The 19,759-nt window shown below is 40.8% G+C and overlaps 1 protein-coding gene across 1 annotated transcript; it reads left to right on the top strand.

Moving 5' to 3' along the window:
* The first annotated feature begins 1,581 nt into the window (after window positions 1-1,581).
* nat8l (N-acetyltransferase 8-like) lies at window positions 1,582-13,128 on the top strand. The gene is made up of 3 exons (XM_041986101.1): window positions 1,582-2,076; window positions 3,206-3,370; window positions 12,532-13,128. The coding sequence occupies exons 1-3, from the start codon at window positions 1,773-1,775 to the stop codon at window positions 12,897-12,899; spliced, it is 837 nt and encodes a 278-aa protein (XP_041842035.1). The 5' UTR covers window positions 1,582-1,772; the 3' UTR covers window positions 12,900-13,128.
* Window positions 13,129-19,759: the final 6,631 nt, after the last annotated feature.

The following is a 19,759-nucleotide window of genomic DNA, read 5'->3' as shown; positions in this document are numbered from 1 at the left end:
ATTACCTACAGCCCTTGAAGGCAGCACTCCAAAGAGTCCGCTACAAAGAGACACTGCGCATGCTCTGAGCATCATCCTACTGGTGGATAAAGTGCAACCCGTCGTAAAGGATGTGCCGGTGCACAAAAAATCCTCCTTAAACCGCATTTTCGTGTGTGTGTGTGTGAATGTAAGAAATATTCGGACTGAGGCGAGTATGTGCGGACTTTGAGACGCTGCAGGATATGTGCCAGCCCTCCTACTTTTCCGTGCTCTGGTTAGGAGGAGGAGGGGGATACCTTGAGCTTGAGGAGGAGGGAATGGGGGTGGATACAGCCTAATCAATTGCAAGTTGCCTCAGACGATCCAGTTCAAACTAGTTCTGCGTTATGCGACTGTGAAGGGTTTCCGCACCTCCAAACAAAACTGCCGCCTGAGAGCAAAAACACATTTACATATTGTCTTTGGGACTGAATGAAGACATTAAGTATCGTTTTCTTAATAATATCCCCATGGATATATTAGCTCATGTTCATTCAGGGACAGATGTAGACTGTAGTGACGTATTTTATGCAAACATGACTGTATTTTTCACCTTCACCCTCCATTCCCCCCTCATCTTTTTAATGGGCATTTAAATTCTTGCCAATATCTGTACATTTAAGATACACACAGATAAAAAAAAAAAAAAGACAGAAGCAAATTTGTTCAAGACAGCTCGAATCTTGGACAAATACAGGATGCGCGTGACGGTGGGGACAACAAAGGAGCCGATCAGGCATCCCTCTCATCCCCATCATCGCTGCCGGGGTTCAGTCAAAATTGTTGCATGTGCATATAGTGCGCTACAAGTCTATAATAGACAGGGTTTCAGATGCGCAGTAAGGCGAGCTGTAATCTCCATGTTGGGAGTGACAGAAGGAGCCGGGTGGCGAAGCGAAGGGAAGCCATGGAGGAATCACTGCAGTGCAGCAGAGCTGTCAGTCACCCTGCAGAGGAGGCTGCAGACAGCCCAGCGTGCAGCCACTCTTTATTGTAAAGCCATGTCTGGGCATTTAAATGTATTTTACAGGGGAGGGATTTGAGAGTAGTTTTCTCCCTTAATTGTAAAAATAACTTTAAAAATCTGCGCAACAACCATGATATGCAAATCCCAGTTTCAGCCTCATTCTACCTTGATTTTAACAATAACCTATGCATTATTAAACACTTTCTAAAAGCTTAAAAAGTATAAGAGCGTTTTCAAAAGATCTGCAGTGGTCCTGTCTGGCTTGAGGCATCGCCCCTAATTTACCTCGCGCCTCCCCGCCGCGTTTTGCGTCCCAGTATCCCAATAAAGCGGGGATCCAACTCACTGTAAGACATAATGAAGACAAACCTGCTCCGAAACACTACGCACTCTCACCATCACACCCCTCCTCATGGGCCCACTTTCTCAAAATACACACTTCGCCGGCACACATAAGCCTGTTCAGAGCTCTCTCTGTCCCTTCCTCCCTTCGTCAGCATCCAATCTGTGCGGCGGGAGGACCTCCCCAACCCCCTGAACCCAAGCTACCCGCCCTGCTCGCTTATAAATACTGCTTGAATCACACCGGCAAGTCTTGGTCGTCAGAAACTCAGGGTTGCAGCAGAACATTCCCCTTTCGTCTTATCCCCCCTCATCATCGTTTCGCCGTTTTTTAAGAAAATCTTACGCACCATTCATTTTCACTCATTCTCCCCCCAAATCATTTCTTTCTTTCTATTTTTACCCTTTCCGAACTGTAGTTGTAGTTTTTGCGGCCAGTTGCATGCATTGTTCGTCTCCCAAAATGGTTTGCGAGACTAAAATTGTTGCGGATGAACACGATGCTATACCTGGGACCAAAAAAGAGTCGATGATGTGGAGCTCTCCAGCCTCTAGCGTGGCTCTTAACCCAGCTGAGGCGAAGGATGTGAGAAATAATGCGGTTTTTATCCGCGAGTTTGAGCGCGAGGATCAAGAGGAGGTGCGGCGCATCTTTTACGAGGGTATCATGGAGCGGATACCCAACACGGCGTTTAGGGGGATCAAACAGCAGCCCAAGACCCAATTTTTATATGCTCTTCTGACAGGTAAGTACGCTCATTACCTTCCATCATGTAGCAGAATACCTTTAATAGACCCACTTTTTAATGTAACGGAAACTTCATTATGATGTAACATTAATTATGTATGTAGCCTAGTTTTTTTCTTTTTTTTCCCCACGAAGCTTTCACTGGAAGACATGTCTCTACTGCGCTTTGTTTTGGTGTCTGCATCCTGAAGTGATTTATTAACTTTTTTCCATAAAAATCTAACATATCAGACCGTGTAGAAGACGATCAGTTTAGCTGAACTCTGTTGCAGCTCCGGGCAATGCCAACGCGGCTCCCTTTCCGCCGGCACGTTGCTCACCAAACAACAAAAGGCATGGCAGGCGCATGGTGCATGTGTATAACTGGCGGGCCTGCTGATGATGTGATGACATGCCGGTGCCGCGAATGAATGAGTGGATGAATTTGAAGATTGGCCTACAGGGTGCGCGCACGTACAAAAAAAAAAAAAAAAGAAAAAAAGAAAAAAAATCACTCCTCTGCGCACTCCCACCACGCAGATTAAAATCCCCGCTTTGTGCACACGCACTTCCCCACGGTCTCGGCACAGCAGCAACTGCGCCAATCGTACACTTCTTGGTCTATTTCAACGAAAAGTGTTTTTTTTTCTCTACATTGCAGCGATTTTTTCATAGTATTTCCTCCTGCGCTAAGTTACAGAGTATAACTTGCATGGCACTCAACATGCTTGTGCTGCATCCTGCTTGTTTCTGTTTCCCTTTGCGCCCTCCAGCGTCACATCTGACTAATAACGCCAATATGAACTGCCCTGATGGCATAATTAAAGCAAGACTCACATGCACTCATTTAAAAAGAAAGAAAAAAATCACTCTGCAGTGTTAATGTTTGTGCCCCTGCAGCTATAATCTTGTGCCTTACTTCACAGTCTGGCGAAAATGGGTTTGTGTTAAAAAAATAACCCTAATTTCTCTTGATCTAAGTAATAATTTATTGTATTTAGACTTCTGTGCAAGTGTGATGCTCTTATTATCATATTGTCTATGTTGTTGTTCTTCTCTGTCTTTGTTGGGTCAAATTCTGCCAAAAATCAAACATGTGATTCTCTCTTCTGACAGGTTTCGTTTACTTTTCTTCCATTTCTCCATAGTAATGTGCTTTTTCATGACCAAATCTGTCACGCTGACCTGCTGTGCACCCCTGATTCTCATGGGTGCGCGCTACTACTACAGCAGGAAAGTTATCCACACTTATCTGGACTGTGCTCTGCACACGGACATGGCTGATATAGAGGCTTATTACATGAAACCCACAGGTAAGAAGGAGGAGAAACCTCACTGCTCTCACATACATACATGTGTGATTTGTCAGAAGGCAATGCTCCACCATCATATTCCAAAAATAAATCAAAAAGATTGTTACAGATGAGATACAATGGTTGCCAGTTTAAAAAGTTAGCCACTTTTTGCTGCAGCCGAGAAGATAAGAGGCAAATGGAAGCCAGTTTGACTGACACATACATTAAAAACTTGGTTTGGTCTTGAGGATCTTCGGGCAGAGCTGAGGAAAATCATTAAATATGCAGGTCTTCTCTCTGCTTCCCTTCTCCTTCATTCCCACCCCTCCTCCCTATCTGTTTCTCCATTCCTTCCCCCACTGGCTTCCTCTTTGAGCTCCACTTGGCCACTGGGGGTGGGGTTGGAGGGCATCACAGGGCTATTGATTGCAGAGAAGAGACTGCTGATACACTTTCTGCAGTACACTCGGTATCAGCAAGGCTCATTTCCTCCATCAAAGTTTCTAATTGGAAAAATCAATCTACCTTCTGGTGTCATCTCAAACTCCTCAGGGTGTCTAACCCTGGACTTAGGCGACTGAAACCCACAAATTCCAGACACATTTTCCTGCCTGGTAACTTCTTGGACACATTTATCCCCTGTTAACCCAAAACACGTGGCTAACACAAAAAGCAGGTGTTAGTTAAGCCGGTCAATTGCCCCCCCTTTTGTCCATTTCTCTCTGACATTGCGCCCCCGTGGCTTGATAATCCACAGCACACACAATTGCAATTTAGCATTCCCATTATTGCTGCAGGGCTGTGATGGTTTAGAGGGGGTCAGGCACCACTGCTCCTGGACAATGCTAATGATTACAACCCTGCAAACTGAATGGGCCCGTGAGAATGAACACCTGGGAACCAATGTGTAGTTTTGATGGAGAGGCACAGCTGACGTCACTGTTATTTGTTACAGTGGGCTGGACTGTTTGGATGGCACAGAATGTAGGAGTGTGTTGTTATATACAGAATGAAACATTTGGCACATTGCAGGGAACTTAAAGGCAATGGAAGCATATTTTATGTGAGCAATGGTGTCTTTTAATATGATTAGACAAGAGATAAGTTACTGCTGCAATGGACACTATGAGAGTAAACTTGGTAGTAGTACACCCACAATTACATTTCTTGCCAGTTAAGGGAACTGAGTGTCTGCTGTGATCACTCACTTTATCATCTCTTTCATTTGATGTGAAATAAAGCATGCAGGCAGCGAGGTTGTAAAAGAAAAATAAAGGCGAGGAGAATAAAAAAGGATTCCTGGTCAGGCCGAGCTTACAAAGCATTTACTAAAGGACTACATGTAACTCGTAGCTTCTAAAGACTTATTATTTAAATTTGATAGTTCAATCAGTGCTTGACAATGTGAAAGCTATACTTCATTAAATGCAGCAGCTGCTGGCACAGTTCTTTCATCTTTCTGTCCTTCCTCAGCAGGGACAAATCACTGGTGCCAATCAATACATATCCAGCATCGATCATAAACTACACAGCGATTCCTCAAAGAAATTACAAGAACAAAAAGACAATTCATTTTAAATCATTTTTTTTCTTACAGAAAGCCTTAGAAAAATACAATGAGAGTTAAAAGCACAGGTATGGATTATCTGAACAGAACTACTGCCACTCGGCCAGCTGCACAGTTATCAGCTTAGAGCCAAACTTCGAAGATGCTTTCACCCCTGTAGTTTTACAAAAATCTGAGAGGCTTAATCTAATCTTAGCAGGAGTAGCAATAACAGGCAGCACATTTTATAATGCTGATCTAAGTAAAAAAGCCACACAGCTTGTAAACCATCTAAACTAACATTTTTGGATAAGTTTATGTTAAGTTAATTACAGTAGAAATATAAGAATTATACTTTTACTGTGGGTATTTGATGCTCTTTTGCAAGCATAAAGGTCAGCAACTGGAATATTTAAGTCATCTTTGAATTAAAACACTTTCCAAGGCACTCTAACAAGCACCAGCTTAGTCATTATGACTGCTAATAGCATCTTTCTGCACTTATTTGTGCTAAATGTCAGCAGGTTTCATGTCTCACAGGTTCATCTCATTTAAAAAAATGAGAAAAATCTTTTAGTCTCCTGAGGCCCAAATCAGGAAAAGGATGCAAAATTTTAACTATACTTTAACAGTAGTCATACCACATTCCCAGTCTGTTGCAGAACTGATTTATTCCATCAGCGTGGGTCAGCTATAAAATGTGAGTGTGGGTGAACAAGGGCTCACTCTGTTTCAGGGGTGAGAGCAGCTTCCTCCGCCGATACCTGCTGTGCTTATTTTAGCCCTGAACGACAGAATGAGGGAGACAGACAGAGAGAAAGTGAAAAACTGTAAAGGGAAGGAAGGTGGTGAGTAAAAATGGGAGCATATGAGGGAGGGGCGTTCTGCAATGGAAGATGTTTTGTGTGGGTAAGAAGGAAAGAAATCAAGAGCTTGCTGGTTAGCGGACACAAAGGGGTCTCCTGGGGATATGTCTAACTTGTCAGCTGTAGCATCTCAGATTAATAAGGCACACTTCCTTCTGTGCTCTCCTCTTCTATCCCTTCATCTTGTTGCAATTTGAGACACTGCATTTTCTTTCTCTGTCTCCCACCTGTACAAATCCTGCTCCTCTTCCTCTCTTTATCTCATCTGTGCTGAAGGTGCAGAGGAGGCGCTGCAGTGGCCCACCATCCTGGCACAAAGGAGCTAATGTTTCCTCCAAGCTCATGAAAAAAAATATACACATTTCTTTAATTCATTTATCAACGGCAGAACAGAGATACAGTTTACTAGTTTCAACAAATGAGCTCATTTGTTCTCTGTAGGCAAAAAAAAGTCAACATTGCAGTTCCCCTGCAACCCTGGACTGGAATAAGCAAGTTTAAATAATGGATGGATGGATAATACTAATAATAACAAAGAGGCTACAATATAAGTGACTATGTAAACATGTATTGCTAATCTTAATCTCAGTAAACATACCGATTCTCTGATATTTGATTCACATAATCGGTAATCTTTCGGTACATGTTATAATGTCAACCACATCACCATCTCCCACTGCTGCCCTCACACATTACAAAACCAGAAACTGGAGAACTTGCGTGTCTTTTATAGCTGTTCTCTGCAGGTATGTGTCTGGTCTGTTCAGTGTTGTGAGAAAGTGGAGCCTGAGATTAAAAATACATTGTAGTCTCACTACTGCCTCCTCAGCTTGTGTTTTACATTCCACTTAAATCAATACTGCTGGAAAGACTAGATGATGTGTCATCAGCAGCATCATTAATTTTTACATTGAGCTTTTCTCAGTAATTGGGCTTACTAGTGACTAGTAACAGGGATTTGTTATTACAAAAACAGTCTTCTTATTGATAGTGGAGAGATTACTTGTCTGATTTAAAGATAAGAATAAAAGGAAGCCTCTAAAGTTCTGCAATTTGGGTCAGTTTCAGGCAGAAGTTGTATGTTTAGGTGAAGTTTTGGGATACGCAATGACATCAGGAAGAAAGGTAATAGACCCTGATCAAAGCTTTTAAAGAGCAAAATTACAAAAAAAAAGAAGGTTAGATGAATTTGCAAAGGTCAGCCACAACATTAAAACCACAGAAAGATAAAGTGAGTAGCATTGCTCATCTTCTAGAAATGCAACGTTCTGCTGGAAAAATCTTAAATCCTGACATTTACATTGACAACACCTTCACAACAACCAGATGTATAAAGGTTTGAGAACAAGCACAGATCCACAAAGACCTAATCCCTCACTGCAGGGCCCAAAAGACCCACTGTTAACTTCCTGGTACCAGACTCTTCAGGACACCATTAGATGGTCTCTATGTGGACAGAGCTCTACATGAGAAAAACCTAGTCAGTATTGGACAGGTTGTAGGTATATTATCCCTAATCTGATTCCTTGTACTGACCTGTGAATTCAGAATTTAAAAAGCTTACTTTAGTGACTGCATCTGGCAGTGTATCATGATGATTCTGCAGCTGTGTGTAAACGCCCACCATGATGTGGAATGAAGTGGCAGATGGGGCTCAGGTTGTTTGTAACAGCAGTCATGTGCACAATAGCATGGACATAATAAAGTGTAACATGAGTGTAAAACTGGGCACGCAGCTACATCATGCAAATAAACAAACAAAGTGAACATAATGAGTTTTTCAGAACTATTGGCATAGAGGTGTACACACTGGGAGGAGTGCATTGTCATCAGTGGATCCACCTTCTATATGTGGTGTTTTAAGCATAATGGCCAGAGTAGTGAAAAAGGCTTATGGTGTGGATCTTCGCTTAGGTATGAATGAATTATTTATATGTGCATACGTGCGTGTGTACATGTAGACAGTGTGTCCTGTGCCTGACAGTCACCTCCACCCACCCTCATTTGCTGGTGGCAGAGGAAGAAACTGCTGATGTGTGAGTTCAGTGTGACAGGCTAATCTATTCTCCCAGCATGCACTCTGACCCGAAGAGCAGGGTGTGTTTTGGTGAGTGCATTAAGGAGGTTGTGCATGCAGCAGAAGACCAAAGGAGACTTTATAGAGCATCTTAAGAATATATACAGTAGGAATTATATTGTCAACACAGCATTATCTTATTCATTTTTTAAAGCAATTAAACAATTAGAAAATGATTACACAAAGAATTTGCTACTACAAAACAACTAAATATGGAGTAAAATAAGCAGATTTTTGTCAACAAGGAGAGAAAAAATCACTTATAAAAGCAAGCGACATAACTATAGCGCTTTATCATGGTTTGATAAATGTCACATAAATACCAGCTGGAAATCTCAACAAGATCAGATGATTATGCACCGTTTCAGAGCTGAAACGTGAATCTGTGGTTTTAAATAAACGTAATGTTTGCTGCAACAATGACACAAAAATGTAAACATAAAATAATTAGAATACACAAAGTCAAGCCTCTTGCATCCTGTGCTCAAACTGCCTTATGGAGAAGTGAACTACAGCAGAGTGAGGCAGCATCTAGACTTAACACGTATCAACCGAATTAGCTCTCTAGGTTTCATCTGAAGGAAAGGAGAATAACCGTGTTACTGTATAGAAACCATTCTTGTGTATGAGCTCCTGTGTGAAAGTGCATCAGGTTGTGTAGGTTTTTTTAGGGGGGTGTTTAAATGGGTTCAGTTTACAGGATCATCCACTTCCACACATTTTAACAATCCTTGCAAAGCAGAAACGATTTCTGTTGCATTTAAAATGCAGGAATCAGATTTTTGCTTGCACTGATTTCCATCGCTCGTCCTCTCTTGCTCACCTTCACTTGATTGGATTTCTTCTCCCTCCCCCCTCTGTATTCTCCATCTTTCCTCCCCCCCACCCTTTGTATTTGTATGCCCCAACAGTAATAATAGCTCCTTTCAGAGACATAACTATTACTGTTAACACAGATGCCCCGCCATCCTCCTCCTCCTTTGCTTACTCCTTCTTTCAAAGAGGACAAATAAATGACTTCTTCTTTTTTTGCTCCTCTTTCTTCTCTTTCATTAAGTCCTTTTTTTCTGAATGAGTAAGCTCATTCATACCATTTACACACAAGCCAGAACACTAGTGTTGCACAGTATTAATGCTGCGCTGAGCTTGGGCAGCTGCTGAGCTGGAGCAACAGGGAGCTCACTGCCTTGCTCAAAAGAAATGTCCCTGATTTCCTTTTACTCTGTATGCTCAGTCCTCTTGAGAAAGAAGGAGCAGCTTCTCCTTTCTGTTCTAAAAAAGTTCTCAACAGGAGAGTGGGAACAAAGAGTAGATTCAGAGATTACAACCAACCCATAAGTAGCTATGTAATCTTTCAGTTTAAAATGCTTGATGACACCCGTTTAAATATGAACTCTGACCTGGTTGATCTGCAAGTATTGAGAGGACTTTCTAGTAATTTAATGCTACTGGTCATACAAGTGCTACAGGTATATTATTATTATATTATTATAATTATAGAATGAGTTGTAAAATTTGAATGCCCCCCTCTCCCCCCTCATTGTCCCATGGGATCTTTCTGAAACACAGTGTTAAGTAATGTCCACACTCTGATGAGCAGGGCAGAGCTTGCTGTGCATGCCTTCCTGAGCTGCCCTCACTCCTGGCACAAGCTCAGTCCAGACAGATGGTCAGGAGGGCTTCATGCAAGCGATCCCCCCCCCCCCCCCCCCCCCCCCAAGCACACACTGCATACACACAAACACAATAATGCCAGAAATGTGCCAAAGGAGTTGACATCTGCAGCTTTGTCATGTCTGTAATAAAAGCTCATCCTGTGGTATTTGTGAATGCTGCAAGGTACTTAACCAAGTTGTACAATCTCTAAAACAGTTATCCATCAAAGCTCAACATACTCATCCAAACCATTTGGTGTCCTCAAATAGTGTAAAAAAAACAAAACAAAACAAAAAAACAACAGTTTAATCGCATTGAAAAACATGATCCCAGTAAAGTGCACAGTCATCTGATCCAGATCTGTGCAGACACAAAGTTTCTAATTAGACACTTCTTCATGTAAAGTTTTCACATTGACATAAAATATGACTCTGTTATGTGCTATTTTACTTATTCAGGGTGTTCATGGTGTAACATTTCAGCGAAAAAGCAAACTAGATAATCTTCAGGCTTCAAAATGCAAATCGCAACAGATTAGTGAACCGCTGTTTGCACACTTGGAGGGCAGCAAGTATGTGGGATTGCCTGCTGCTGCTGCTACCTTCATGTGTGCATCACAGTTGTTTGATTCAGTGACAGAAGCGTCTGGACCAGCTTAAAACGAGCCTGCAGGGCCATCAAATCCCTGCTGACACGCGGGGACTCCAGCAGAAACATGATGTCACTACCACCACCTGTTTCAGCATGCATGAGTGGAAGATTTAACAGAAAATAATGAGAGAGGAGGTTATGTGTGAAGGCATGAAAGAGAGGTCACAGAGGGCATATTAGGACATGAGCTTACAGGTCAGCTTTTATCACCCATGGAACAGTCAGATTTGATTTATCCTTAACAAACAGATGGTATTTTGGTACAAAACCATGTAACCACTGCCAACGCATGACGTTAGAGGTTATTTGAACATTGTTATGCAACTAAAACTAGAGGAGCAGAGGGTCTTTTTCTTTGAAAGATTATGATCAGTAAAGGAAGTTAATCCGGGGTCAACTCTGTATGATGGTTTGAAAAAAAAATGAATGGATTAAGATTCAGTTGAATGATTTGAAGAGATGAAACATAACAATTCTTGCTTGCTATTTTAGACTAAACTATTATAAATACTGACTTAAGTTAAACTGAAAATGTTCGGTATGTTAAGGATGCTCCTTTCGCCTCCAATCTTTGCTTTTATCTCTGAAAAAGGCATTCTAGGGTGAAAATGAAAACTGAAGTATAATCGCTCAGTATCAAAGTGAAGTGAAGGGGCTGATATGTCTGGTGGAGGTGCATTGTCTACTGACATTTCTGACAGTTTTAACCTTGTTTGTCTGTTTGTATGCGAGTGTGTTTGTCTGTTACCAGCATCTGATTTACTCAGGAAGATCCTAATGTGTATAAGTTGTTGTAAGAATATCCAAATCCTCATTCTTTCCATGTAGTTTTAACATGACAAATGGGATTTGGATAAAATGCGTATTTTTTTCTTGTCTGACATCTGTGTTTCAGTTACTTTGCTCCACTTAACTGCGAGTCCACAGTGGCAAAGTGACTGCTCTGTAATGCCCTAGCTTTTAATCAGCAGAGTCTCGCTGAGTGGCTAATACCATTAGGCACCTGTCAGACACTGGTCTCTGTCCAGCTCATTCATTAACTACACGCAGCTCCTCCTCTAGTCTCCGTTTTTTGGTTTCAACAACAGGATATTTAAGCTATGATTAAAATATTGTCCTGTTAGTGTAAGCACAGGACGCTGTTCGCTTCTCTTGACTTGAGCATCATAAATATTTGCTTTTTGAGGTCAATACTCTGGTATTTAAAATGATAATAATAATATTAATGAACTGGATGTACTTAGAGAGCACACACCTCCAGCAAACCATTGTAGTCCTTTTTTTTTTTTTTGCCAATGATTGTGGGCAATATTTTTAGGTTAGAAGCTTTAATGGCAAAATTATCCTTATTTCCTCATAGTAAAGAATCCTTTAAAAAATTCCTGGATCCAGGCGGAGATCCGAATTACTGTCAAAATCTAATCACTTGTTCCTTATTCAATTTCTGAGGTTTCCTGAAAATTTAATAAAAATCTGTCCATAACCTTTTTGAGTTATGTTGCTAACAGACAGGCCAGCCAACGCCACCAAATACATGACTGGTGGAGGTAAAAAAAAAAATCAATATCATGAGAGAATAAATACGTCATATGATTTGATCTCACCTGATAAAATATAACATTACTAAAAGTGCGTTGGTTTTTCTAAAATTTTGTATAAGTTCCTTACTTCGTAATAAGTCTGTAGTATGGGCCAATTTCATATCATCCTAAACTTTGCACATATCTGATGTTCTGATGTTTTAGTCTGGGGTCATATTGCATTTCATCACCTCAGTGACACCTACTGTATTTCTGTGTCGAAGGAGGCGATCAAATGCTACTTCCATAAACACAACATGCTATGTGTGACACCATGTATTCTTCTACTGCAACATCTGGGATAGATCCAATACTAAGTAAATAAAGGGCGAGTATTGTCGATACTGATCCTAAAACTTTTAAAATCAATACTTATTCTTGGGTTCACAATTTTTGCCATTGGGTGTCCAGAAACAAAGTTATTACTGGTGCTATTTTAAAAATCTGAATTTGGCATCATCTCAGTGAGAGAAGCTGATTTTGGTGTGATGATGAGCCGAATCCACCCAGAATCACTCTATCCTCTTTATTTATTAAGTTTCTGACAGTTTTCAGGTCTTAAATTCAAATATTGATATTATCACACTGGTGTCAATAATATCAATATTTGGACCACCCACCACTAATGGGGGTCACTTCATGTTCATGCTGGTGTCTGATGGAGGTCGCATTTAAATCATAATGTGAACAATTGAGCATGAAGACCTGCAGTATGAAAAAGCCTGACTTTACCAATTTGGCTGTAACTTTAACATTTTCAGCAGGTCTGATTCTATCAACCTCTTTTTTCTCTTTGCTGCCAGGGTCTTGCTTCTGGGTGGCAGTGCTTGATGGACGGGTGGTTGGCATTGTCGCGGCGCAGGGTCACGAGGAGGACAACACCGTGGAGCTGCGACGCATGTCGGTGGACTCCCGCTACCGTGGTAAAGGCATCGCCAAGGCGCTGGGTCGTCGTGTTCTGGAGTACGCCATGCGCAACAACTACGCCGCCGTGGTCCTCGGCACAACGGCCGTCAAGTTGGCCGCCCACAAGCTGTACGAGTCGCTGGGCTTCCGCAGAACGGGCCAGAGCGAGGACTACAGGCTACCCGGCATGAGCCGCTCGCCGCTGGAGAGGCTCTTCTTCCAGATCCGCCACAGCCGCTACCGCCTGCAGCTTCGTGAGGAGTGAGAGGTGACGGGGAGAGAGAGAGATGGAGAAGGGGAGATGGAGGAAGAGAGGGGCAGAGAGAGCAATAACCCTCGTTCACCTCAGAGCCCCGCCTGCATCCTCTCCTCTGACAGCTTTTATTTACTTCATGTCATTAGAGATGTTTGAGTAACACTTCTATCTCATCAAGTCACTAACGTTTTTTTTTTATTAATATTTCACTTTTGTTGTTATTTTTTGTATTATACTTTTACATTTTGAATGAGAGTTTATTTCTTTTCTTCTATTTTATTAATCTATTTTTTTTTGTATCTTTCCCCCTCCCTCTCCACTGTGGGAGAAAAAGAAAAAATAAATAAAATCTCACTGGCACCCCAACTAGGCATCCTCCCCAGTCCCTTTGGCCTCAAGATCATGTGACTCAGATCAAAACTTCCCTCTATTATAATAATCCCACAAACTCTTTTCTTTACGCCTCTCACAATCTTACAGTTTTCCCCACACCAGAATTCAGCTGACGGGTTTTGACACAGGAGAGCGCAGTGAAACATTTGCATTCTACTGCATTGTGGGGTGGAAGGAGCTGTGGGTGGGAGATATGGTTTGCTTGAGAGGAAAAAGAAAAAAAAAAGTTGGGTGTGCGTTCACACACTTAAATCAGTGATGCAGTGTTACGTTTTGTGCGTAAGTTTGGACAGAAATGTGGTTACACAAAAACAAAGAGTTTGGCTGTTCCCCACACTGTCAAGACACCATATTGAAGCACAGTGAGAGTGTGTTGCTGGCCCCCACAGTGAGAGAAAGATGACAGGATGGCAACCGGAATATGCACCGTGCATCCTGCATCCTAAGTGCACATGAATCAACACAGTGCATCTTCCTCTTACACCTTCCCCTGTGCACGCCTCACTGATGATTACACTACATCCCCCCCTCTTTTTTTTTTTCAAGTAAAAGAAAAAATGTTTTAATGATAATTTATTCAGTTATTTTCTCTCTGGAGCTGAGGAGAGGGTCTGTGATTGGTTGAGGTGACAGGAGGGTGCAGCTTTCTCGCTGCAGTGTCAGATTCCAAGAAATGATATTGCTGCAAGTCAGAGCTTGTGTGTGTGCATGTGTGTGTGATTGTTAAAGAGTATGTCATTGTATGTGTATGTAAGTGTGTGCATTTGATGAGGCTATGGTGTGGCACTAGACCAAGCCTCTAATGATGAACCTTTCTCTCTACAAGAGTCAAGCATTAACTTAACACTACTACTTTCTATGTGTACTCATAAATTGTTTACTAATTGAACAAAGATAAATTCTAAGGTAATGTTCAGTTTAACTAATCATTTGTAAAAAATTTTATAACTTTAAAGAAAGATGCCACATTTGAATATGCAAATTTTACTGTCAAAACTACAATAATGACTAAGTAGCTGCAGTCTACTCATCACATAACTAATCCAGGTTATTGGGGAACAACTTGGGTAGGACATGATTATTAGCAATACTTGCAAACCTACAGTACACGACTGAGCACAAATAGCAAATAGCTATTTGAACCCATATATTGGCATTAGTATCCCTCATACCCCATGTATTTATATTGTGTATAGAGCTAAAAACTCACGTAGCGAATATCAGCGTTTCTCCCTCCATTTCCATGCTCCTGCAAACAACCAGCAGTAGATTCAGCCATCCACTCCGCTGGGCCTAAGTTGTACCATTAAACTATTTGTAAAAAAAAGTAAACAAACATGACAAAAAAAGCACATAAGTTAAAAAAAAGGGGGAAAAAAAGAACACAAATTTAATGTCGCAAAGTTAGCATCACCCACGCACACCTTGCTTTCCTCCCCCCCCATCCCACTTATGAATCTGTCTGCAACCCTGGGCTAGACCTTCCATATAAACCCTGCACCCCCTCATCTGACCCATCCTGTCAAAGGTCCTATCCATTCCTTTCCATCTCTGCATGTACCCTGGACCCTTGCCACACTGCTTTAATGACTCCATTTGATGCTTGTTAGACCAGTCGTTAGGCCCTGCCCCTATTCTGATGTCATCAGGGCAGCATGATGCTGCCTCTGTGATGACGGGACAGGCTGGAGCCAGGTTGCCCATGATTTATGATTGTGTGTGCTTGGATGTGATGCAGGAGACTTGGTCTTTGGGAGAGAGTGTGTGTGTGATAAGAGTTGGTGCAGACATAGAATACACTCACCAACTGCAGTGCTGCCTGGATGACATTATGCCTGCCAGCCAACCAACTGTAGAATGCAAAAAGCAATGCAAGTGTGGCATGCCTCTGTACCCAGTGTGTGTACGGTGCCTGACCTGGATAAGCATAGAAAAAATTTGACATATATGTACTATATATGCTATCTATATATAAAGAAAATAAGCTTTTTAAAATATCAGCATATTAAATAAATGTGTGTTTCTTTAAGAAGAAAAAAAAATTCTGTACCATTTGCATGAAATGTGTCTATGAATGCAAATATAACTTTAAGGGGAGAAACTCCAACCACATGGCATACAGTTGAAATAAAAACACTCAGTTTTTATAATGGTTTCTGGCATTTTAAATTAAGTTATTTTTTTGAAACTGAAAGCAGCTTTTCAGACTTCATCTGCCACTGGCTGGAGGACAAGAAAGGACAAGAAGGACTGGAGAATTAGAGGCTTTCTTCTGTTTGACCAGCTTGTAGTCATATTTTCAAGGACTAAAATGTTTACTGGGAGCAAAAGTTTATATTCCAACATCCTGCATCTTTTATCTAGTACAAATCCTCCAGATGACACAGGTGATAGCTGTTTCCTCTTCATTGTCATTAAAATTCCTAAAATAAAATTTTTCCCCCTAATTATGAATGATTAATGTAAAGATGTAGTTATATCATACAATTAACAAAAGGTGACCTTAATTAGTTCTTTTAACACAACTGTATGCCAGCATTCATGGTCCTATGGCCTTCCCCTTATTGAAATAAACCCAGCTGAGGCTTAGCAACTGTCATGTTTTTAATAATTTAAATTGAGCCAATCAAAGATATCCTTATTAAATTCAACAGTAAAGGTATGAAAGCACTGAAGTCCCCAAACAGTGCCGTTTTCCTATGGTATTATTTGGACCGTCATATATAGAGGATGCTTCACTTTGATGCATCTGCTTTGAACTTGGTTGCTGGTGGAGAGTCAACAGAGAATCTGACTGTTTCTGGAAAAGCAGCTACCACTGGTCTTCATAATGTCCTCCCTATTAAACGAGAAGGATTAGATTATTGCATCCATTTCTCTTGAGGTGAACTCTGGTATCAGCGAAAGGTCAGATTTACGGAGGGTGTGTTCACAGAATCACATCAACTGTGATTGTGAAGAATCTTAACACTGGTGAACCCCTCTCATGCACTCAGGACCTCCAGACCAGTACTTGTAGGACTTGAAAGAGGATTAGAGTGAGAGATGGACTTTTTTTTTTTATCTTTGCTGAAGAATGTGAAGTCTGTCTATTGTGAGCCATTTCTGCTGCTGCCAATATCAGTTTTAGCCTGATGAAATTTTCAAAACTCTTTCATGTATTCTGGGAGAACATTCATCCATACTAGTACATATAATAAAGAGAGGTAATATCATTCAAAATGCCTTTGCCAAGGCTTTATGCACTAGAGTTCAAATACCTTGTGGACTGCATGGCTTAAGCTAATTTAAAGGCAATTTGAAATCGTAAAGATGAAGTGCACTGACTATGATTGATTTATTTCTAGTCTGAGCAATGTCTGTTTTGTACCTCATGTGAATGCAATATCCTGTAAAGTCTCACCTCTGTTTAACACTGGTCTTGCATACCTAATATTAGAATGTAGTGAACTGTATGCAAAATGTGCCCAAGTGTGAATTTAGGTACACACCATTCCTTTTCAAATGTTCTGCTGATGTACAATCCAAAAACAGTTTCAGTTTTTTGTTTGGTTTTGTCTTTTTATTTTAATGCGAGTGTGTTACTTAATGGTTGAGGTTTGAGAGGCTATGCTGCATGAATTCCTCTGTTGAAGAAGGCTCTTTTAGCTCAGAGTACTTTGGAAATTGTTAGTAAATTATTATCATCAGAGCCACAAACTGAGGCTTTTGACAGTGGCCATGTTAAGCTGTGGCTATTACACAAACTAATCAGTATGAATATCTACTAATCACAATCAAAACTCCTTCAGTTTACAAAGTAAAAGAAAAGAGCCTGTTATTCAAAACTGCACAATTGTACAAACCCTGTGAGTGTGTTGGGTTACTCTGATGGTGTCTGTGCTCATCAGCGTTGGGGCTGAACACTCACAGACATGAATGTAAACTGCCAGCATTTTGTTTTCAATCTCTCCTGGTTGCTTTTTCCTTTATAGATGTAAAGAGTGGAAAAGGGATTCAGAGCAGTTACTGGTTCTTTGTGTTAAAACCACTCCATTAGATTTTAGACTATTTGTGTGACTGTAAATAGTTGTATCTCAACCTACTGCTGATGTTTTACTTAATGCAAGCTGTCAACTTTGCCAGTTTGAACCTGATCCTGATGGAATTAAATTTTTTCTCAGAAAATGGCTTTCGCCTGGAATGTTCCACCTGACGAGGAGGGTGAGCGAGGAATGTGGGAAGAGGGGGTGTGTGGGGTGGAGGAGGTCTGCAGCATAGGAGCTCCACTGCATGGACTCCCTCTCTCTCTCTCTCTCTCTACCTCTGGTGAAGATTTTGCTCCGTTGTGGAAAATACTGAAGGACTCACTCTGGACTGAGGCCACAGGTGCCAAGAACATATAGCACTTGTAGCACTTGTATGTTGTTTTGCTATAACTGTACAATACTGGTAGTTTTATTTATTCTTTTTAGTTTTGTTTTCTTTCTCTTGTTTTTTTATTTTTTACTTTTCCTATAAAGATTATGGCTAGTGTTGCTCTTTCTCCAATTTTATCAGCTGAATCATGAACAAAACTCCAAGAAATGATAAAATAATGCATATTTCATACAAAAACAACTGATGGCAATTTTTTTTTTTTGTTGGAAATTTGCCAAAGGTGACAGTAACTGCTGCATTTTTATTCCTGTCCTGGCTACGTTTTATTGACTAGAATCCTACAATCACTTGTTATCATTTAGAAAAATCCTGCCCATGTGCCATCTAATCAAGCAATAATTACAAGCAGACAAAACATCAAGATTATGACACTATCTACAAGGTTTATACTACAAACATGACATGCTGCATTGATATTACATCCCTTGACCGTACCAATTAGTGGCAGTAATGTAATGGCACTGTAATATTACTAATAATTATATCCAAGCCTGAAAGCAGATTTTTTAAAATGTTTTGTTTGTTTTCATTTTTCTTTATAAAGAAATGTCAAAGTGGTGTTTTTTAAAAACTCAAAGTGGAAGTGCACATTTGCATATTTGTACAGATGTCAAAAGGAAATGACAAGAGGGAAATGATGGATGCTAAAAATGAAGCGTTTCAAGCGGACAGAAGAAAAAGATGGTGCGGCCACTCTTGAAATGTTCTCTGCTGTGAATCCCTTAACTAAGCTTTTATTCAACCATAGGGACTTTGGGTTAATTTGCTTAGGAAAGCAGTGCGACTCTAACTCCAAGACTCAAATCAATTTAAAACATGCTGCAGCTGCCTAAATCACAACTCTCAACTATGTTGTTTCTTACCAGAGGGATTCAAAGGGTTCCTTTAAAGCTTAAAGTTAGTAACTGTAAAGTTGTAAAGTATATTTTACTGTAAATAGCACTTCGGGGTCATTTTTACTCCTTTTGTAACTGCAACTGTGGATTAATATATATATATATATATATATATATATATATATATATATATATTAGATTTAAAGAGATTCTACAGTGGCACAAGTGTCTTAATTTGTGCTACATCACAACAATCCCATATTAAGTAACAGTAGAGACTTTCAGAGTGCACCATCTTTGCTCAGATGTTTGGACACTGCTTTTCTTGTCCAGTCTGCCTGCTTGACCGTTCCAGATTCAAAGCAACAGCAGCAGCTCTGTTAGCTAGTAGCTCACACCAGCCTTAGTCATCCATGAACATCAGTGGCCCTGGACCGAGCTATCTAGTTACAGCAAGCTGCTGCAATGCAAAGGCACTCTCTGCCCTGGAGACTTGTCATGGCTGTTGTCTGTTGCCAGGAAACCAAGCCGCACAAAGCACAGCAGGAGATTGATATACAGGCACACTGTGGAGAGGAAGGCTGATCAACCAGTCCACCCAGATAGAGGAATGGAAGGAGGCACTGATGAATAGGTGGATGGACTCAAGGGGGGAAGGGAGTTAAATAGTTACTGAGGGAATTTATCTGAGAATTAGCAGACCTGTAGAAGAGGTTGGTTTTGTCTCCCGTGAGGAAATTCAAGGAAGAGGTGGAAAGTAAAGTTCTGAGTAATTAGTGCCTTGGATCGACTAGATCAGAAAGGTAACAAGGGATGCAAATGAAACTGAAGAGAGCAGGGTCAAGTATGGCAGACAGTGATGCTGTGGGATATGATTAACATGTACAGTACAAAGCCAAGCATTGTGTTGGGAATTCAGACAAAAAAGGAGACTGTAACAGAGCGTAGGCACAGCTGGTTTCATCAGTCTCCCCCAACCTCAGTGAGCCTGCAGTGACAAGCTGGATTTTCTTGGTGTCAATTAACTTTCAGTTCCCTTTTTGCCATTCCTTTGGAAGACGGCTGTAATATCACATCAGGATTACTATTATTTTTGTGGCTATTAACCCTTTCTTTTATACTGATAACAACAGGAACACTGTATAGATATAAAGATGGGACTTCTTGCATTGTGATGATGATTGAAACTAGGATGTACATATATTGTATCAATTAAAAAGA

The sequence above is a fragment of the Melanotaenia boesemani genome, chromosome 5 (assembly GCF_017639745.1).
Source record: "Melanotaenia boesemani isolate fMelBoe1 chromosome 5, fMelBoe1.pri, whole genome shotgun sequence".
Taxonomy (NCBI): Eukaryota; Metazoa; Chordata; class Actinopteri; order Atheriniformes; family Melanotaeniidae; genus Melanotaenia; species Melanotaenia boesemani.
Note: the sequence above shows the minus strand (reverse complement) of the source record. Positions and strands in the feature narration are given on the sequence as shown.